The sequence below is a fragment of the Ailuropoda melanoleuca genome, chromosome 14 (genome assembly GCF_002007445.2).
Source record: "Ailuropoda melanoleuca isolate Jingjing chromosome 14, ASM200744v2, whole genome shotgun sequence".
Classification (NCBI taxonomy): Eukaryota; Metazoa; Chordata; class Mammalia; order Carnivora; family Ursidae; genus Ailuropoda; species Ailuropoda melanoleuca.
In genome coordinates, this window is record NC_048231.1 from 106,537,178 (window position 1) to 106,559,812 (window position 22,635).

At 47.6% G+C, this 22,635-nt stretch overlaps 1 protein-coding gene across 1 annotated transcript in view; it reads right to left on the reverse strand.

Annotated features, from left to right (window-relative positions):
* Nucleotides 1-7,074: 7,074 nt before the first annotated feature.
* PARD6G (par-6 family cell polarity regulator gamma) overlaps nt 7,075-22,635 on the reverse strand; it is a 91,227-nt gene continuing 75,666 nt past the window's right edge. Inside the window, exon 3 of the mRNA XM_034642222.1 lies at nt 7,075-7,817. Coding sequence (XP_034498113.1) covers nt 7,075-7,817 — 743 coding nt within the window. The remainder of the gene's footprint in view (nt 7,818-22,635) is intronic.

Genomic DNA, 22,635 nt, shown 5'->3' on the forward strand with positions numbered 1-22,635 from the left:
CCAGCTGTAAGTGATTAACTACCATTACTATATATTTACCTTTACCAGTGAATTTTATACTTTCATATATTTTATTCTTACTAATGAGCACCCTTTCTTTTAAGCTTAAAGAAGTCCCGTTAACATTTCATGAAGGGTGGTTTAGTGGTGATGAACACTTTTAGCTTTTGTTGTCTGGAAAACTCTTTGTCTTATCTTCAATTCTGAATGATAATTTTGGTAGAGTAATCTTGGTTGGAAGTTTTTTATTTCAGTATGTTGAATATATTGTGTCACCCCCCCTTTTTTTTTATTATATTATGTGTCACCCCTTTTGACCTGCAAAGTTTCTGCTGCAAAATCTGCTAATAGTCTTGTGGATGTTCCCTTGTACATAACAAGTTGTTTTTCTCTTGCTGCTTTGAAGATTCTCTGTCTTTAACTTTCGACATTTTAATTATAAAGCCCAATTGACCACCAGACCCAGGTGATGTAGAAATGGTCCCCGGCAGCAGCTGCAAAAGCTGGATGCCAGAAAGGTGGACGCTCTTTCCTGGGCAATCCCAGTGAGCTGCAGGGAGGCAGCAGGAGAGTGCGAGGGTGGTGTACCCTGACCTCTGTTCCGGGAGCACCCCATGGCCTCTAGACGTGTGCCAGACTGAAGCCTGTCCCTTTCTCAGAGGGAGGGACGTATGTTTCAGTCTGTTGTCTGTGCAGTGACCTTGGGCAGTATTCTGCCAACCGTGTCTGATCGACACAGTCCCATGGGACCCAAGAACAAGCCCTCTGGCCTTCAGTGCCAGACTTCTGAGGGATGCTCCTTGGTGCGGCTGCAAACACCAGGGCACCAGATGTGTACAAACGCTCCTCTCTGGGAGGTACTATGATTGTGGAGTGCGGCAGAGGGGAGCATAGAGATGGTGCCTGCAGGGCCTGGCCCTTCGGACCAACACTTTAAGATCAGCAAATGGATCTCTGACATAAAGCCTGGGCACTTTTCAAACAGCTGCTTCTCCCCTGGCCCTGGGGTGGCAAGTGGATGTGAGCCCCTTAGACATTTCTCAGGTTGCTGGAGCGCTCTGAGTCTCGCGGTCACCTGCCCCATTGCTTTTCAAAGCCAGATGTTTTGAGTATTTGTTCCTCAGGTGCAGCTCTTAATGACTGGGGTGCTTGTGGGGTAGAACGCTTTGCTCCTCAGGGAGAAGTGTGGGTTTGTGAGTTCCCTCCCAGTTGTGGGTCACTGCACTGGGGGTGGAGATTATGGTGAAGCCCAGACTCAGCCTGTCCTACCCACTGTGACGTGGCCCCTGTCTGCGGATGCGAGGCAGCTGCTTAGCTGGTTTTCAGAGGAAATGGTCCCAGAAGAAGCTGTAGGTGTGCCATGTCCATGGCGGAGTCGGGCCGGAATCTGGGTTTTTGTGGCTGTAATGGGGCTTTGTAGGAGAATGTTCTCTTTGTAGGAAATGGTAACTAATAGTTCTGGGACATGGGCTTGGTGGCTTAGTCTTCAGGTTTTTGCTGTACCTTTTCTGTGAGATTTTTTCTTTTTTGAAATTTCAAAAGTGTTCATACTTTTTTTTTTTTAAAGATTTTATTTATTTCAGAGAAAGAGAGAAAGCACACAAACAGGGGGAGGGGCAGAGGGAAAGGGAGAAGCAGGCTCCCCACTGAGCAGGGAGCCTGACGCAGGGCTCGATCCCAGGACCCCAGGATCATGACCTGAGCTAAGTCAGACACCCAACTGACTGAGCCACTCAGGCGTCCCCTGTTCATAACCGTTGATACAGTGATTTCATTTCTAGCAATCTGTCCTAATAATCAGAAACCTAAGCTAAGATTATAACGCTTACACACTTTTGTAATATAAACTCTGTAAATAACCTAGTATCTAGAAGGAACATGGCCAACTTAGGTATAGTTTCTATTTTGCAGCTATTAAAAATACTGTTTGGAACAGTTTTTATTGGTTCAGGAAAATTCTTGTGGTATATTGCATGAGAAAGTAAGATGCATCATGCTGAGTAGTCTCTCATTTATCCAGCATCTCTGGAGCTCTCTCTGGTGACTTCCAAGGAAGCACCCAACTATCAACGGGATTGTCTGCTGGGTTATCTGGGTGGTTTTCTTCTTTACGTACGTGCTATTTTTCAGATTTTCCAGAATGAGCATATTTAATTTTTACAATCCGAAGAAAAGGTTTAAAAAACCCCACATAATCCCCGTCTCCCAGGAAACTTTCAGAGGCTTCAAAGGAGTTAGAACACTTGTGGTCCTCTGAGCATATGGCAGTCCTAGGATTTATCTGTTATTCTCATTTGCTCCATTTACTTTCCTTTTTTTTTTTTAAGTGAGAGACTCTGTATTTTTTCTGACTTCAGAATGGATTGCTTGCATTTTTCTGAAAACCTCAAAGAGTCAGAAAGGAAAAGTCTGCCGCCTCATTCCCAGACAGCTGGTTTTGGCTCAGTATTCCTGTGTTTTGTCCACATTGCCTTACATTCTGTCAGTGTCAACCTGTGTGGATGTCTGTGCGGCTGTCTTTCCTCAGGGGTTGTATGTCTGTGATTCATGCTTTCTGGAGCACTTTGTGGGCAGTTCGGATTGGTACACTTGAAGGCAAGGGGGCAAGAACAGGCTCTGAGAGTAGAGATTTTGGTTCAGTATGTGAAGATACCTGATGCGAACTTCTGTACGTGGTTCAGATTTCTCGTGGCGTCCCGGGCTCCCACCTGAACACCTAGAGGCCCGAGGGAAATCAGGTGCAGGGGAGATTTTTTCTAGGGTACCATGTCAGTTCTGTGCAGTGCAGGAATGTGAACTTTGAGTCAGAAAACCTTGTGATTGTCTCAGCCGCATGAGTGAGTGACTTGATTTAGCGCAACCATGAGAACTCGTTTCCCACCTTCCTTGGAGGTGTTATGAGTGTCCGTGAAGGGTCACATTGTGAACTAGGGGCTCTTGGCAGTGCATGTCATTATGAATAAAAATTTAGCATCTTTCTAGAGGAAAAAACAACTGCAGCTCGAAAGCAAAGGTTTCTGTCCTGGGATGAGATGTTTTCTCCCCCAGCGGTGCTGGCTGCATTGAGTCCCTGTCTCCCCTGGACGATTAGCTTGAGGCCAAGAGGGTTCAGGTCAAGAAATAATGTGTTCACTTTCAAAGCTCGCTGGGGAAGAGAATTCAGAAGATGGCACTCACTTCCTGGGCTGGAGAGATCAATGTCGAATCATTTTGTTTGCTTTTTATTAACACAATAAGAGTCTATTCCACTCCTTGGAAATGTGGTTCAGTAACGAAAAGTTCTCAATCCCTGAAAGTTCTCTTTTTATGAAGATAAAGGAGAAGAAAACAAGGTGAGGAAAGATAAGAGGGAAAAAGAATTTGTATATTGGCTTAGGGTGTCTTCCGGGATGAGGAATACTTAGGGTACTTAGGAATTGGACATTAGAGGCAGAACGGAGGGCCGGCGTACAGGTACGGCTTTAGAGGGTGGTAGGGAACAGAAAGTGATTCGCAGAAAGTGTTTCTGCACGTAGGGAGGACATATGCAGGTTACCTGGTGTTACATTATGGTCTCAATGCCAGCATGTAAGATACTAGAGGAAAATCCTGGATGCTTGTTGGACAGGCCCTTGGTCATTAAGGTCATTTGCTCCGAGGCAATCCTACAACTCTCCAGGCAACACTTTCTTGGGGAATTAGCCAATATTTCTCAAGGTGTGATTCCTGTACTGGCAGGTTCCACATCACCTGGGAACTTGTTAGAATGAAATATTTCAAGCCCTACCCACGGGTCTCCTGCATTTGAGCCTCTGGGGGTGGGCGGGTTGCTCTGGCTGATTCTGACAGAGGCCACAATCTGGGCTCAAGACGTGGAGTGCCCTCCAGCCTGTGTCAAATGGGAAATCCTGAAGCTTGCACTGAGTACCTTATCTTCCTAGAAGTTGGAAAACGGCTAAGTAGGTTACTTTCAATAAAAACCATGCATATTAAATATTTTTTCAAGTTTTTATTTAAATTCTAGTTCACATATAGTAAAATATTAGTTTCAGGTGTAGAATTTAGTGATTCATATTAAATATTTTTGTGCATTTAGGGATTGGCTATGAGCTCAGCCTTATTATGTAATTTTAAGTTGAACTTTCAGACCACTGTGACTGATCTTTACAGCTGCTACAAAAACCACAGCATACTAATTTCTGCTATGAATGAGTTTTCTCCAGCAGCGCAACCTGTTACCACCCATCCTAGCAGCTATTTCTTTTCATGCAAGGACTAAAAGGGGGCATTTCCACCATATTTGGTTCATACTTGCATCAGAGCTTTCATTCGTTCATTTATATTTTTTCAAAATGCAGTCTCCGTTTTACCCGTTTCCAGAGAATACTTGTTCTTCAGCCCTTGAGGACTTTGCTCCTTATGTGGGCTTTGGTGGAGGTTATGGGGTTCTAAATCGGGGTGGGGTGTTCGGTCCTTCTATGCTTCCAGAGGGTGGTGCCTGACCACCTTGCCGTGAACGGCAAGGCTCACATAGTAATGCAGTTTCACATAGAGCTTGGGAATACCTAGGTGTCCAAGACACTGGCTTCAGGAATGTCCCTGACGGCGGTGGCCTCTACTGTGTGAAGAACGAACTTCTTAATGGCCTTGTCCCCAGCGCGCCGGGCACGACCGTGATTCCTCTTCTTGGTCATCTTGAAAACGAGGACCCCAGAGGTGCATCAGAGCTTTCAAAAAACGTTTGATGGAGACATGAAAATAACTTGATGGCCTTCTTTTGGAAGACTTGTCTCAGATTTTAGCTAAACTGGATTTTTTTAACAATCACTTTTCAGGTACCTTCGCAGCTTTCCATGAGACCCTCTCCCCATGTGTGGTCACTTTGTGTAATTCTGCAAGATGCTATATAACGTCTGATTCCTGGACAGCCTCGTCACCTGCTGACAGGAGGGCTCCTCAGGACAGCACCGTATGCCCTAGGGTGGGCAATGTGGATTACTGGTCAGGGAGACTTGCACTCCCCACTGTGCACCCAGGTGTGTGTGCCTTGCACACAGGCAAACCCTGCTTCTCCGCCTCCATCACCAGCAGCTCCATCTCCTCGGAATGTGTGGGACAGGCCAGCTTTGGGAGTTTCCCCAACTATAAACTGGAAAAGTCACTGAAAGTGTTGAGTTGACAAATGCCTGTAGAAAGCATATTTCTTCCAGGAATTATTGGTGCTTGCTGCTATCACCATCACATCTGCAAGGACTGAATGAGTGGATCATGACACTACATGCATTGTCTGTAATGTCAGAGGGAGAAAGCATGCACGCTGATTTTGCAAACCTGGGTACACTTAGGAAGAGCTGTATAAGTAAGTAAGTATTTAGAAAACCTTTTCCAAAAGGACTTAAAAAGCAGTTTCTAGACCTAAGACACCTCCATCTCCCATCAAATAACAACTATAATTTAGTTATTTGAAATGACCTACTACATGCTTGAGTTCGAGCCCATTTTCTCTTCTGTAAAATGCGGATAATGCTTCTTGCCTCATGGAGCATGTGTGACGATTAAGTGAAAAAATATGGCACATGACAGGCACTTGGTAAATATTAGAGGCACTCCATTCTGGGGGGCAAGTTTCTGCTCGTCACTAACAGTTCTAATCTCTCCAGTATTTAGAACACAAGTGAAAAATATTAAATGTAAAGGAAAAGTTTTTATTCTTTGATATATAAAACCAAGAAAACCTTAATGTGTAATACAACATGGTTTTTTAAAGAGGAAAATGGCAGAAGTAAAGATATGGGTACAAAAATACACTCAAACAGCTGTTCCAAGAAATCCAGAACTCCTGAAATTATGAACAACAGCATACAAGTCTCAGAAGAGGTTTCCTTTTTTTTTTCTTTAAAAAATTATTCACATTTGCTTAACTTAAACTGGTAAGAAATATAACTTTCCTTCTCGGTTACAGATCCAGTTACTCAACAAGATATTCAATAACCAGCAATAACTTAGTAAAAGAACATTTCATTTGTGATAGTGACTAGCATTAGAGTTTTGGTTCTAGAAGACTTATTGTAGTAAAAAAACCAAAAAACACTTCTGACTGTTTGGGTGCAGAAAAGATGCTCATACAGTTCACTGGAGCCCATAAATTTGGGTGTATTTGGACTCTCACCCCAGACCTCAAAGGGAGAGCAGCTTTGGTCTTCCCTGCGCCGAGGAACAAAACCAACAGGACCCCGGCATACAAATAACAAAGTCAAATGTAGGCGAAGGACACAACTACCCAATAAAAACTATTTCCGCCCAATAAATAGTTTCCAACAGAAAAATAATTGGCTTTTACACGTCATGCATTAATTCAGGAAAAATGAAGTTGTTGAGATACTGTTTTCCATTGGCTAGTGGTGGCCTGACAGCCATAAATCAGGACAGTTTCGCCACTGACCAGCAGGGGGTGCTGGACCACAGGAGAAGCAGCTGTACGCTCTCCCCCCAAAAGGCATCCTAGAAAAATATTTTTACCTGCATTTATATGAAAACTTTATTTGGTCAAAATTCTCAAAGTATAAGCGTAATATTTTCTCCTCGACATTGGATTCAAACAAAATATGCTACATATAAAATTGGATCAAACATGAATAAACATTTAAAATTACTAAATATATAAATATTGCTGGAAGATCAAAGGCAAGTGACAATGAATTTAATGTTAACAAGTCGTGTGGAACTTACTGATTTTTATTTGAAAACAGAGATAACAGAGACTCTACATCCAAGTGACTGGAGGTGTGTGGCAGGGCTATCATCCTTTCTGCTGACAATATGCCAATATTTGCCCTCAATCAGTCCACAGGAAAAGACAGTAAACTTTGGCTTTTTGGGTCACAACAGTGTCGCTGAGGGTCCCCTTCCAACCGGGCAGAGCCGGCCTTTGCCCTCAGAGGCTGAAGTCGGGCCACCTCCGGCCACCTGCGCGCCTGGCCCTGGTCCCCAGCCACACTGCTCTTTTCCCGTGGGAAGCTCAACACCCCCNCCCCCCCCCCCCCCCCGGCCCTGATTGATTCCCAACCGCTGTTTCCCCCGGGGGTGCTGGGGAGCTCAACAGCCCCCTGCCCTCTGAAATAATCCGAAGCTCACTGTCTGCGGCCCCACCTCGTGTAGGTTTGGGGGCCAATCTCTGCGTGCCGGCCACCGACCTTCCTCAGCGCTCCCGCCCACCAGGACGCCCTCGAGCACCACGTCGGGCTCGTCGTCGCTGTCGGCGTCGTCGGGCTGCAGGTGCAGCAGCGCGGGGGCGGTGGGCAGGCTGTGGCGGCTGGCCGCACTGTCCGAAGAGCGGCCCGAGCTGCCCGACGCGCGGCTACCGCGCACCACGTTGTTCCTCTGGTTGGCCGGCTTGACCGTGACGATGAGGTTGTGGCTGTTGGCGATCATCATGTCCGTGACCTGGTCCAGCGTCTTCCCCGCCACCTCGATGCCGTTCACCTCCAGGACCTCATCGTCCACGGCCAGCAGCCCCGTGCTCTCGGCCAGGCCGCCCGGCACCATGCGCGAGATGAAGATGCCGGGCACCTTCTCCAGCCCCTGCGGGGCGACGCGCACACTCGTGCCGTCGCGGATGTAGAAACCCAGCGGCTTCTGGCAGCCGTGCCTGTACAGCCTCACGCGGCGGTGCGTCTCGGGCAGGATGTCCACGTCGATGATGGACGACACGGGGCGGAAGTCGTGCGGCAGGCCGATGTGCAGGTGTGCGCGCCGGCGGGGGCCGTCCTCGCGCAGCGCCAGCGCCTTCCTCCGACGCGACAGCGAGCCGGCCCCGAAGCTGCAGTGCTCGGCCTCCTCTGAAACAGCACAGGGGGCGGTCAGGACAGGTGGCACAGGTGCGGGAAAACACCGAAGGGCACCGCAACGCGCGTGAGCGGAGGCTGCCGTGCCTGGCAAAGTCTGCCTCTCTGCTGCTGACCTGTCAGCGGCTCCTCGGATGGGCCGGGGATCCCGCAAAACTCGCGCACCAAAAGGACGTCACGTCCTTCAGCTAATTCCCTACGAGCCTCACCCACATGCCTAGGCGTTATGGGTTGGTTTCATCACACTTCACTTTTTTTGGGAAATGTCAACCTCCAGGATGATATGCTGGAGTAACTTTCTGAGTTGTTTCCCTGACTCCACAAATAATCCTGGCATCCTTTCAGCTGGCCCCAATAGTTCAAGTCCAATTGCCTCCCTAAAGTTGGCAAAACTACCCGTAGGCAACCAACAAAATGACCGAAAGGTGAAGAGGCAGAAATAGAGACTGCAATAAAGAGAATTAACAATAGATGGAAAGTTTAAAAGGGCCTGACTGGATCCTGGGAGAGGGCAGAGCAGGGAACTCCNAGGGAGCTCTAGGAATCTCTCCCCACCTGGGCCATGACGGCATGGGCAGAATCTGTCTGATGGGACTATCTGGGGACCGTGGAGTCTGCTGCAGCCTTGCAACTGTCCAGGGGAAGTAGTCGGTTTGGTCTCTTCTAGCTCTTAGCGCAGTCGCAGCTACCCAGCCATGCGGCAGGCAGCTGTGCACCTGCTTCTGGAGCAGCCCGCAGACGCCAGGTGGGCAGAAAGGGCCCCGTCCTCCAAAGAGCAAGGGTCTATGCTCTCATCACTGACGGCTGTTTCTGATCACACAGGTGCAGACACAGAGGCTGGCGGCCCGTGCCGTCNCCGTCCTCCAAAGAGCAGGAGCCTATGCTCTCATCACTGACGGCTGCTTCTGATCACACAGGTGCAGACACAGAGGCTGGCGGCCCGTGCCGTTGCCCCTCCAGCTCCAGCTCGAGTGACTTCAAGGGCATCGAGAGGGCGAGCGCCCCTTTATCCCCCTTTTCTTTTTCACTTTTCCCCTTTTGGGAGCCACACATTAGGACACTCAAAAACAGCTGCATACGTGGAAATTAGGAAGGGACTGTGCATGCCCAAGGAAAGGCTCAGAGAAGACCTGAGAAGACACTCAGTTTACACCTCAGGCTGATCCTCGGCACAGAGACAGCCCGCAGCAATCACAAGTATGACAACAACAAAACAGCAAACCCTGGGGAAGGGGGAGAATCTGATTTCCAGAGTTACTCCATCATGAGATTCTAATGTCCGGTGGTCAGCCAGAAAATCACGAGGCACACACAGAAACAGGAGAGTCTGTCCGCTGAAAGGAAAAATAGAATTCAACAGAATCTGTTCCTAAAAAAGACCCGAGGTCAGATCTACTAGACAGACTTTAACACAAATGCCTTGAGACTGTGGGGTAAGGTGGTGCAGTAGGACGATCCGAGCACCCCTCCTCCCAGGGACACACCAGGGCATCCATCACATAAAAAGCAACTCAACCTGTGAACATCCTGAGGCCAATGGGACAGCTCTTCCACAGCCAAGGACAGAAAGAAAAAGCCACAGCAAGAAGGGCAGGAGGGGCAAAGACTGAGTCAGGAAACACATTCCTGGCAGATGACCCACAAGTGGGAGGGATATCACAGGGGCAGAGGTCCTCCCTGAGGACTGAGGGGCTCAAGCCCCATGGGCACCCCGAGCACGAGGGACCTGCACCAGGAAGTAAGTCCCCATAATGTCTAGCTTCGAAAATCAGCAAGGCTTACCCCTGGGAGCTTTAAAAACCAGTGGGGCCTAATTCCAGGAGAGGAAGGGCTAGAGGAAATCGAGACTCTGCTCTTAAAGGGCTAGTGTACTATAGCACTTGGCTCCAGAGGCAGCATAGAGACAGCAGATTGAGAATTGTCTGGAGTATATGTGAAGCAGATTTACTGATGATTTTCGGGCATGTGCTGGAGGGGCACACGCTTTCTCTGGGAGTGGAAGTGCGGATGGGCTCCTGTTCTTGTCCTCCTTCCGCCTAGCTGGCCAGGGCCCACTTCTGGCATCTCCAGCTAACCTGCTAGTACTGCCTCACCTGCCCTGGCAGGCGCCCCTCCCAAGCAGCCCCCACCTACCACACCCAGGGGGGCAGCCCCAGCTGGGACTGACACCCCTCCAGAGGGACTCTTGCCCCAAGGAGGGGAGTCAGCTCCACCTACCACCATACTCCCAGCAGTCATGGCCCAGTCATAACAGGAGGGGGCATGCAGGCCACACAGGGGACAACCTTGAAGCACATGGTTCTGGTGGCCCCAAAGGACACCTTTTATGGGAGGCTATTTTCAAGACCAGAAGACATAGTTGGTGGACCTAATACATAAACACAGAATCAGACAAAACCTCAGAAAAAGACCTAAAGAAATGTAGATAAACAACCTGCCTGATAAATAATTCAAAGTAATGGTCATGAAGATACTCACCAGACTTGAAAGAAGAGTGGATGCGCTCTGAGAACTTCATTCAAGAATGAGACAGAAAATACATAAAAAAAAGCTGAATACAATAACTAGAATGAAAATTACATCAGAGAAAATGAATAGCAGATTAGAGGACGCAGAGCGGATCAGTGGTCCGGAGGACAGACATGGAAAGCACCCATGCCGAAAAACAAAAAGAACAAAGAATGGAAAGATGAGACTGGTTAAGGGACCTCTGGGACAACACTAAGTGTCTAACGTTCACAGTATGGGGTCTAAGAGGGAGAGGAGATAGAGAAAGGGACAGAAAACCTATTTGAAGAAATAGCAACTGAAAACTTCCCTAATCTGAGTAAGGAACAAGGTCCAGGAAGCACAGAGAGCCCCAAAGATGAACCCAAGGAGGTGCACACCAAGACATATAATAATTAAAATGGCAGCGTTAAAGAGAGAATCTTAAAAGCAGCAAGAGGAAAACTACTAGCTACATACAAAGGAAACCCCATTAGGCTATCAGTTGATATTTCAGCAGAAATTTTGCCAGAAGGCAGTAACATGACATTTTCAAAGTGCCAAAAGGAAAAAAACCTACAACAAGAATACTCTACCCAGCAAGGCTACCATTCAGAACTAAGGGAGAGATAGAGTTTCCCAGACAAAGGAAAATTAAGAGCTCATAGGGAGGCAGTTTAGTTTAGTGGTTAAGAGTTCATAACCACTAAGCTGGCATTATAAGAAATGTTAAAGGGACTTCCGTGAGCAGAAGAGAGAAGGCCATAACTAGAAGTACAAAGATTTTGAAAGGGAAAAATTTCACAAATAAAAGCAAACATATAGTAAAGATAGATCAATCACTTACAAAACTAGTCTGAATATTAAAAGACGAAGGTAGTGGGGCGCCAGGGTGGCACAGCGGTTAAGCGTCTGCCTTCGGCTCAGGGCGTGATCCCTGCGTTATGGGATCGAGCCCCACATCAGGCTCCTCAGCTATGAGCCTGCTTCTTCCTCTCTCACTCCCCCTGCTTGTGTTCCCTCTCTCGCTGGCTGTCTCTATCTCTGTCGAATAAATAAATAAAATCTTAAAAAAAAAAACAAAAACGAAGGTAGTACAATCAATTATATCTATAAAAATTAAGGGACACACACAAAAATATGTCATATCCATAAATTGTAGAGGGGAGAAGTAAAAAAGTATGCTTTCAGAGTGTATTTGAACTTAAGCAACCATCAACTTCATAGACTGCTGTATGTAAATGTTATATATGAATATCATGATAACCACAAACCAAAACCCTATAAGTAGATATGCAAAATATAAAGAGAAAGAAATCCAAGCATAATACTAAAGAAAGTCATCAAATCACAAGAAAGCAAGAGAAGAAGAAAGGAACAGAGAACTACAAAAAAACAGAAAATAATGAACAAAATGGCAATAAGTACATAACCTATTGATAATTAAATGCTCCAATCAAAAGCCATGAGGTGAATGGATAAACAAGATCCATCTATATGCTGCCTATAAGAGGCTCACTTCAGATCTAAAGACACACGGATCAAAAATGAAGGGATGGAAAAACTTATATTGGCCAGACTAGACTTTTAAAACAAAGACTATAACAAGACAAAAAAGGCATTACATATGATAAAAGGATCACTCCAACAAGAGGATGTAACAGTCAAATATGTATGCAACCCAAAGCAACTAAATACATAAAGCAAATATTAACAAACCTAAAGGGAGAAACTGGCGGTAATACAGTAATAGTAGGGGACTTTAGCACTCCACTTGCATCAATGGATAGATCTTCCAGACAGAAAATCAATAAGGAAACAGTGGCTGTGAATGACACATTAGACCAGATGGACCTAACAGATACACGCAGAACATTCCATCCCAAAGCAGCAGAATACATATTCTTATCAACCACACATGGTGCATTCTCCAGGATAGATCACATTAGGTCATAAAACAAATCTCAATAAATTTAAGAAGTTTCAAATCATATCGAGCATCTTTTCTTTTTTAAAAAGGTTTATTTATTTGACAGAGAGAGAGAGACAGCCAGCGAGAGAGGGAACACAAGCAGGGTGGGTGGGAGAGGAAGAAGCAGGCTCCCAGCAGAGCAGGGAGCCCGATGCGGGGCTCAATCCCAGGACCCTGGGATCACGCCCTGAGCCGAAGGCAGACACTTAACGACTGAGCTACCCAGGCANGGGGCTCAATCCCAGGACCCTGGGATCACGCCCTGAGCCAAAGGCAGACACTTAACGACTGAGCTACCCAGGCACCCCCATCTTTTCTGACCACAATGGCATTACTCGAAATCAAATGCAAGTAAATCTGGAACAAACCACAAACATGTGAAGGCTAAGTAACATGCTACGAACAAAGGGTCAACAAAGAAATCAAAGGGGAAATAAAAAAAGTTCTTGGAGACAAATGAAAATGGAAACAGTCGTTCAAATTCTTTAGGATGCAGCAAAAGCAGTTCTAAGAGGGAAGTTTATAGATACAGGCCTACCTCAAGAAACAAGAAAAGTCTTAAACAATCTAACCTTACACCTAAAAAAGACTGTAAAAAAAGCCCAAAGTTAGTACAAGGAAGGAAGTAATAAAGATCAGAGTGAAAATAAATGAAGTAGAGACCAAAATGTCAATAGAAAAGATCAATGAAACTAAGAGCTGGTTCTTTGATAAGACAAACAAAACTAAGAAACCTTTAGCCAGACTCATCAAGAAAGAGAGACTCAAGTAAATCAGAAATGAGAATTTAAAACTGACATCACAGAAATCCAATAATCCAATAAGAGATTGCTATAGAAAAATTATATACTGACAAATTGGACAATCTAGAAGAAATGGATGAATTCCTAGAAACATAGCAATCTTCTAAGACTGAATCAAGAAGGAAATAGAAAATCTGAACATACTCATTACTAGTAATGAAACTGAATTGGATATCAAACTCCTGACAAACAATATAGTCCAGGGCCAGATGGCACAGGTGAATTCTACCAAACATTTGAAGAAGAGTTAATACCTGTCCTTCACAAGTTCTTTCAAAAAATAGAAGAGGAAGGAAAACTTCAAAATTCATTCTTCAGACCAGCATTACCCCAATACCAAAACCAAAGACACTACAAAAAAAGAAAATTAGAGACCACTGTGTCTGACGAACATAGATATGAAAATCTTCAACAAAATATTAGCAAACCAAATTCAACAATACATTAAAAGGATCAAGTTTCATTTCAGGGATACATGGAAGGTTCAGTATCTGCAAATCAATGTGATGACCACATTAACAAAATGAAGGGTAAAAATCATACGATCACCTGAATGGATGCAGAAAAAGCATCTGACAAAATCCAACTTCTGCTTATGATACAGACTTTCCACAAAGTATGTGTACAGGGAATATACCTCAACATAATAAAGGCTATATATGACAACCCACAGCTTACATTATACTCGATCGTGAAAAGTAGGAAACTTGTCCTCTAAGAAACAAGTCAAGGATGTCCATTCAACTGGAAGTCCCAGATGGAGCAGTCAGACAAGAAAATGAAATAAGGGACATCCAAATAGTGAAGGAAGAAGTAAAACTGTCACTATTTGCAGATTACAAGATAATATATATAGAAAACCCTAAAGACTCCACCAAAAAACTATTAGAATAAATGAATTCAATAAAATTGCAAGATACAAAATCAATATGCAGGAATCTGTCACGTTTCTATACACTAATAACAAAGTAGCAGAAAGGGACATTAAGAAAACAGTCCCGTTTAGACTTGCAACCAAGAGGGTAAAACACCTGGGAATAAACTTAGCCAAGAAGGTGAAATACCTGTACACTGAAAACTATAAGACAGTAATGAAAGAAATTGAAGAAGACAAAAATAAATGGAAAGATATTCCATGCTCATTGATGGGAAGAATTAATATTGTTAAAATGACCATACTACCTAAAGCAATCTACAGATTCAATGCAATTCCACCAAAAATTCCAATGGCATTTTTCACAGAAATAGAACAACCCTAAAATTTGTATGGAATCACAAAAGACCCCAAATCTTGAGGAAGAAGAACAAAGCTGGCAGCATCACACCCCCTGATTTCAAACTAGATTACAAAGCTGTAGTAAACCAAACTGTATGGTGTTGGCATAAGAACAGATACACAGACCAATAAACCAGAGTAGAGAGCCAAGAAATAAACCCACACATATATGGTCAATTAATTTATGACAAAAGAGGCAAGAGTATACACTAGGTAAAGGACACTGTCTTCAATAAATAGGCCATGAAAACTGGATAGCCATATGCGAAAGAATGAAACTAGACTACTATCTTATACCATACATACAAATTAACAAAAACACTAATTTGAAAAGATATAGGCACCCGTATGTTTATTTATAAACCCGTATGCATTATTTATAGTAGCCAGATGGAAGCAACCCAAGTGTCCTTTGATGGATGAATGGATAAAGAAGATGTGGTGAGTATATGTACAGAATATTACTCAACCATAAAAAGAATGAACTCTTGCCATTTGTAACAATGTGGATGGACCGTGAGTGCATTATGCTAAGTGAATAAGTCAGACACAAATACCATATGATTTCACTTGCATGTGGAATCTTAAAAACAAAACAAACAACACCACCACGACCACCAGAAATAGAGTCCTAAATACAGAGGAAAAACTGGTAGTTGCCAGAGGGGAGAGGGTGGGGGACAGGGTGAAAGAGGTGACATGGATTAAGATTACAAACCTCCAGTTGTAAAATAAACAAGTCACACTGATGAAAAGTACAGCATAGGGAATACAGTCAATAATACTGATAACTTTTTATGGTGACAGATGGTAATTACACTTATTGTGGTAACCATTTAATAATGTATTATAATTGTTGAATCACAGTCATACACCTGAAAATATTATAATGCAACTATTCTAAAATCACTAGGGGGAATTCATTGTTAGATATGAATAGTTAGAATCAGTGAACTCGAATCTAAGACAATTAAAGTTATCATGTCTGAGGAACAGAAAGGAAAAGTTTGAAGAACAGTGACTGAACCTAAAGAAACTTGGAGACACCATTTAGGAAACCAACATGTGCATCATGGGATTCTCAGAAGGAAAAGAGAAAGGGGAAGAGGGATTAGTTCAAGAAATAATGCCTGAAAACTTCCAAATTTGATGAAATGCATGAATGTAAACATCCAATAAACTCAACAAACTCTAAGATGAACTCGTCCACACTGAGGCACATTATAATCAAACTTCACAAAGACAGAGTCTTGAAAGTAGCAAGAAGTGAGTCACACAAGGTGGTCGTACAGATTATCAGGGGATCTTCATCTCATTATCATTAATCTGTCAGTAACATTCCTCATCAGAAACTGGAGGCCAGGAGGCAGGGGGCTGATGTCAACTAAGAATCCAACAAACTGTTTTTGCAAAGTGAGGGAGAAACTCACATTCCCAGATAAATAAAAGCTGAGAGAGTTTGTACCACTAGACTTGCCAGGTGAGAAATGCTCAAGGGTTCTGACAGGTGAAATGAAAGACAAGNCCAGGAAATCTGGGGATGTACTGTATGGTGATTAACATAATATAATAAAATAAAATTAAAAAAAAAAAAGAACACAGCTGTGGTTATGGCAACAACAACAACAAAAGGCAAAGCATTTGGAAATATATTTCTCCAGACAAGATACACAGATGGCCACAAAACACTCAACATCACTAACAATTAGGGAAATGTTCATAACATTATTATTCGTGATAGCCAAAAAGTGGAAGCAACCCAAAAGGTGATTTATTCACACAAGGGGATGTTACTCAGCCTTTAAAAGGAACCTGGAGGGCACTGGGCTGGGGGGAGGGGGCGGCACAAAAAGACAAACACAGCAGGTTCCTTGCCTAGAAGTCCTTAGAGGAGTCAGAGTCACACAGCAGGGGGGTGGTGCCGGGGCAGGCGGGTTGTGTTTCATGGGGGCAGAGTTTTAGGTTTTCACGATAAAAAGAGCAGGTGCGTGGCGGCGCTGGCGGCACAACCAGAGGAGTACGTTTCTTCCCACTGAGTCCTACACTAGAAAATGGTTAAGATGGTAAATTTTATGAGCATTTTACCACAATAAGAAAACCTGAACAAAATCCACAAGATTCTCCTGGGTGACAGCATTACATGTCCCCTTCAGGCCTTCAAGGAAGCATTCCAGCCTGGTCCCCAAGTGTCCCTGGGGTGGGCTCAGGGAGGGGGCAGCCAGTGACCATGACTTCCTTTAATATTACACAGTATGGATTTTATAATGGATTACACATGACCAGGGAAAGACGTATATGGGTACGATGAGCAAAACAATTTGCACCAGGAATGGGAAGCCCTGGGGCCACTTGAGAGGGAGGTGGGCCCTCGAGCTGCCCTGGCTCCAGAAGCACCTTCGGGGAGTCCAGGGCGGGGGTGGGGGTTTCTGTAGCACAGGGACGCGGCTACCTGGCCACGTTCATGCCCCCGTGTTCCCACCGCTCCCACACAGGAAGGCGTCAACCCCAGCAGGGCTCCAGATGCCAGGAGCTTCCACGGGGGCGGGAGGCGGGCCTCGAGGACCCCCTGCACTCACCCAGTTGTCCTCTCTTCCACCTGTGAATCAGAGACTCTCTTCTTTGTCTAGGTTCATCAGAAATAAGCACCCATGAAGGAAGGTGTTTGCCAGCTAGCAGTTCAGTGTGACCGAAGATATGTTCAGTACTCGGTAGAGAAAGTGAATCACTCTATTTTGGGTTAGTGACGGAGAGAAAGGGGGGAGCGGAGGGTGCAGGGCCGGAACCAGGGAAAAGGTGTTCTTCTGACAGTCCCAAGGTGTTCGTGGAGGTGAAGGGAGACTCCTGCCCACCCCTTCCTGATGCCCCAGGGGCTGCAGGTTCCCAGGGAGCCACCCGGCCACACCCACCTGCCCGGAGGGCATCGTGAGGGGTGCACAGAATGCTTTACCCTGAGGAGGCTGTGGCGGGATACAGCAGAGGCCAGACGAATTCATTCATCAGCGGTGAGGAGTTTACCCTCAAGTAAGATTTTTAGAAGTTGACAGGAAGGAAACAGGCAGGTGACGTTTGGAAACCCTGAAGAAAGCATTTCCTCATGTCAGAGAGACAGTGTGTTTCATTTGTTTTTTCTCTTTTCTACACGCACACACGCATGCACACGCCTCTTTGTTTCTGAAGTGGGGCTCCCCAAGGAAAGTGCTTCTGCGACCAGATGGAGGGGTTTCCAGGGCAGCCCACCACTGGCGTGTCTACTCCCAGCCGCGGGTCCACACAGGTGTGTCCGTGTTGGGCGCGCCCCACCCCAAGAAGTCCTGTTTGGGCTGGGGTCCAACCTCGCTGCTTCCCAGTGGTGGTGAGAACTCTCATGGGCACCCACGAAACAGTCTGCGTGTCAACACTGGCCCTTCCTCATTCATGTGCCTTCGGAACAAAAGATGGACTGATTAGAAGGAAATCAGCCCAGGAAGCCTGAGCGGAAAAGCTGGGTCAGAGAAACAGAGAAAGGAGCAGAGTGGTCTGCAGGCAACAGAGCTCCCGTGAGGGCCTGTCAAATAATTCCTCTTCATTTGTCCTCCAAAATGTGCAGTTCTTTTAAGTTACAGGAACCCCAGAGCAGCAACCAAGCCCCCTTGCCCCTGCTGCCTGCCCACAGGCCCACACGCCACCCCTGTGAGGGCGGAACACGCTGACAGCTTCAAAGGGCTTCCAAGCTGGAGACCAGTGGCCGGCAGGCGTTGCCCCTTCTCGGGGCAGGCACAGGAGCTAAGCAGGAAGAGGACGGGGTCCTCAGAGCCAGGGCCAGGGCCAGCCGTCGGCCAAGGCGTGACAGGTAGCAGCTCATGGCCCAGCCCATCAATCCATCAATTATACCATCAAGCGAGTTACCATCATTTCTCACCCACACTGATACACCAAGGGCCAGGATTTTTGAGAAAAGGTGACTTTAAGATTGTATTTGTAACATATGAATATACTCTGCTCTGCTCCGCAGGTGTGACCACCGACGGCTGGCAGTACCTATCACACACGCACACCAGTGGCTGTCTGTACTTTCCGTGTTTTACAGAAAAGGGTCTTGTAGACACACCGCCCTGCAATTGCTTTTGCTCCTTCATCGTGCAGAAGGGTTTGGGCTGCTGCTGACAGCCAGTGTGCTCCTGGCTGGAACCTGGCCTCTCTGAACCTTACATGGTCAGCAGATGCTCACTGAACTCCTTGGCCTGAACAAACCATGAGACTAGTGAGAGAGACGGACACGCCTTCAGACACTGCATATGCTGGGCCCGTCGCAGACAGCCAGGGGCTCGGCATGCTCGGGGGGTCCCAGGGGAGGGTGCTGAGCGCTGCAGCTGGGAGGTCCGAAGCTGCTGCCGGGATGTGGCTCAGGGCCTGGGATGGGGTGGGCTCCCCCACACTAGAAACTGAGCCCCAGTACAGGCATCTGCCCCATGACCAGCTCACCCTCACTGGCAGGCAGCCTCAAGGTGAACCCACACCAGAAATGGCAGCGGACCTCTTCTGAGGATGGTTCTCTAGACGCAGGCCTGCAGCGGGCTGCGTGCTGCACGTGGTCGCCAGCCCACACCTCTGCCTGCAGGGGGGCCTGACCCCAGGCCGTTTATTCAGGGGGGTGTGGAGCAGGGCTGGGTGCTGCTCAGGAGCCCAGAGCTCCGGAGGCCAAGCCCTCCACTGGACGCTGGCCAGCCTGCAGTTCTGGGCCAGGAAAGACAACCACCACATGCGTCTGCGTGTGTGAAGGATGTAAGCACAGACCCAGGGACAGTAGGCGCAGGCAAGGCCCGAGCAAGAGGACAAAGGTGCTGCCCGCGTCCCTCTCTGCTCTCACCACTGGCTCAGAGAACTGGAGCAGCAACAGCCCCTCTCCTCCCAGAGCTTGTCTTCAAGCCCCAGCCGACCCGATCCCAGGGCACGTTCCCTCCTGCAAGCCTGGATGTGGCTTACTCAGCATCTGTGTCCCCAGGTCCAGGTCCACGGGCAAGCGGGCGCTCTGGGTGCGGTGCGTGGCTGACCAGACCAAGGCTCAGGGACCAGCACCAGCCCGGAAGTCGGGAGGCAGAGAAGGAGGGGAAAACAGGGCTCCCCACTTAGGCAGACAAGGCGTCCATTCAACAAAAAAACAAGTGTGGACTTCGGCTCCCAGAAGAGCGGCGTGCATCTCCCCACCCCTCCTGCTGAGTTCCACTGAGACCCTGGACTCCAAGCCTGACACCCGTGTGAGAAGACGCTGAGGGACGAGCGGCAGACCGGGGGCGGGGCTGGGCCCTGGGAGCCGTCCAGTGCCTGAGCCCCAACTGTCACCCACGAAAACCAACAAGAACCTGCTACCCAAAGGCCAGAAAGGGGCAGCTTGAAAAGAAAGGCTTTCAGACCCTGACCGCTCCACCCCATCCAAACACGACAGAGAAATGCAGCCGCACCCCACACTCGGCAGCAAGGGCGAGTGAGGAGCCCCCATTGGGTCAGCGGAGGCCACGAGGCGGACAAGTCCCCCGGACCAGCTGGACGCCTCCTCCGGACGGTTGTCACGAGCCCCACCTGGGTACGGACGTAACGGTGCAGGCAGGATGCAAGTCAAAGGTGAGACCACACAACCGTTCAGCACATGCAGGCAGCGGAAACGGCTGACAACGAGAAAGGAGAGCCAGGCGAAGGGGCACAAGGCTGCCGCCAAGGAACAGTAACCCGCCGGGACAGCCCTGCACGTGCGCACCCCAACAGAGCAGCAACATGTGTGAGGCACAACGGACAGAGCTCACAGCCAAGCAAACACTGCGAGAGCTGAAGGGGGAGTCCAGGGACACCTCCACCCTCTGTCTGTGGCCGACGTCGCAAGTCCGCAGAAGCCCAGCCACACGGAAGACCCCGCAGTGCCGTCGACCGACGGCCCCGCGGGCGTTTCCAGAGCAGACAACAGAGGAGCACACGCTCTCTTCAAGTGCCCACGGGACCTACGCCGGGACGGACCAACTCCCGGCCATGGCACACTTCAACGCGTGCTTGAAAATAGAAATTGTGTGTTTTCTGACCATTTCTCTGATTCATGAGCTCAAACTAGAGGTCAATATGGAGAGACCACAGGAAACTCTCCAAACACTTGGAGAATAACACTCTTCTCCAAGGGAAAAAACCCAACACTGACCAGTGTGAAAACGAAACAGCACCGGACAGTGCGTGGGACACCATTCAGGGGGGCGTGCCACACCAGGTGCTGTCATCTGGGCCCCACACCTCACACGCCCAGAAAGCACACAAAATAAGCCCAGGAGACACAGGGAAGGCAATAATACAGACAGGCAGTGATTCCATGAAAGTGAAACAACAGAAAAAATCAATGAAATTAAGAGATTGGTCTTCCTGTCACAGTCTCATGGGGGTGCAGCCATCCTGTGGCCCTTCCCCCTCGGTCCTTCTGCATTGGGTCCCTGGCCCTTCTGCACTGGGTCCTTGGCCCTCGGTCCTTCTCCATTGGGTCCCTGGCCCTTCCCCAGGTCCTGGGCCTCTGGTGCTTTGCTGTGCTCCCACCTGTGCTCCAGGTCCACTAGGGCTCACTTACCACCTCTGTGTCTCCAGTACTTAGCCTGCAAAGTGTATCTTCCAGCTCCACCAAGGCCTGTCCTCCCCATCTGCCTTATGTGCTCATGAGGCCATCCTAACACACCAGGTCCAAAACACTGATAACACATGTTCTGTCTTCCTTGGAGGTGAAATCTGTCAAACTTGAAGGGGCATCCCCCACCCCCATATTTTCTCTTCTTGCCCAAAGGGCTATATAGCTTACAAAACTTCATACTGGAGTATTTTTTGTAGGGTCCATACTGTTCTTCACTAGCATTGTGTCTGAGTGTTGGGTCCTGGGCCTTCTTTACCCACCTGACAACAATATAAAGTATAATCCCAGCCAACTTCACATTTTAATAAATGCTTTTTAAAAAATGGTGTTGAATTGCTAACCTCTAGGAAGCTGCCGGAAAACAGTATTCTTTATCATTCCCACTTATTTCCTGAGTGACAGAGCTCCCACTTCATCACCATCTGGACTTGTAAACAAACGCAGAGCCTTCTGGTGTGTTTCTCCTCTGAAGTGAGGCAGGCCCGACAGTGCCCCCCCCGCCCCAGTAGCGGCCGGCTGCCCGAGGCCATACGGCCAGGTCGCACGGGTCACTAACAACCATGTTTCTGCTGTAAGTGGCACCCACCCCAAATAACACACCCAGCCCCGTGTCTGGGAAACCCCATTTCATTCTGCCAACGAGGCGGCACAGTCTGGAGCGTCTGTGGGGGGGCAGATGCTGCTGACCCGACCCACCCCCACAGCCCGTGGGGCACGGGGAGGACTCCCGGCACGGGGGAATCATTAGCATTTCTAGGGTTTTGAGCTGCGCTGGTGTTCGCAGTCAACGGGACACTTTCCAGCTTGTTAGAGCTGTTCTTTCTAGCAATTCATGTACAGAGAAACTATTTTTCAAATTTACCTGATTGCAAGTCAGAAAGTTACTTTAACAAAAGCCAGCTTGTACTTCCAAATAATACAAATTTTTTGTTCAAAACGCTATTAATTCCGTGCAAAAGCATATCAGCATGAAGTTGGCAGTTTCTGAGTTCCTTAATCATCCTTCTTTGTGCACAACTTGGTTTTGACAGTTTTCCTGAACAACATGTACATGTAATGCTCCAACACTAAGGCTGTTAACCTGCTTCCAGCGAGGAAGTGTTCCAGCCCCACCGGTAAGCGATTAAACTGAACGCTGCTATCAAGGACCCAATTACATGCACGCACTCACACAGACTTCCCCTCCATTCCAACCTGAAGACCAGCCAGCTTCTATGGCAACAGTTAATTAACCCTCCCTGTTCAGGGCGTGACCTGGGCCCGCCCCTTCCACCGTGAGATGTAATTAGTTGCCGGAAAAGAAAACGCACCAGCTTAGTATTTAAGAACAAAATAATGTTTTCAATTTTCTGTTAATGTCCTCAGCAGAGATTATCACAGGAGTGGGGAAGACTCCTGCCAACTTCAGCCTATTTCTCCTTACAGCCGCCAAGCATGAGCCGATTTACAAAATGCCTCTCTGTCCTCAGTGACCTTCAGGGCAGCAGGGCTGTGCACAAGGGCAGGCCCAGAATGTGGGCGCAAGGCTTGAAAACCCACAGCCAGAGGGCCCTGACCACGCTCTGGCCAGACTGCCCCTCATCGCATATTCAGAGGGGCTGGAGGGGGTCCTTCCCCAACACCATGGTGGCCTCCTTTCTTTA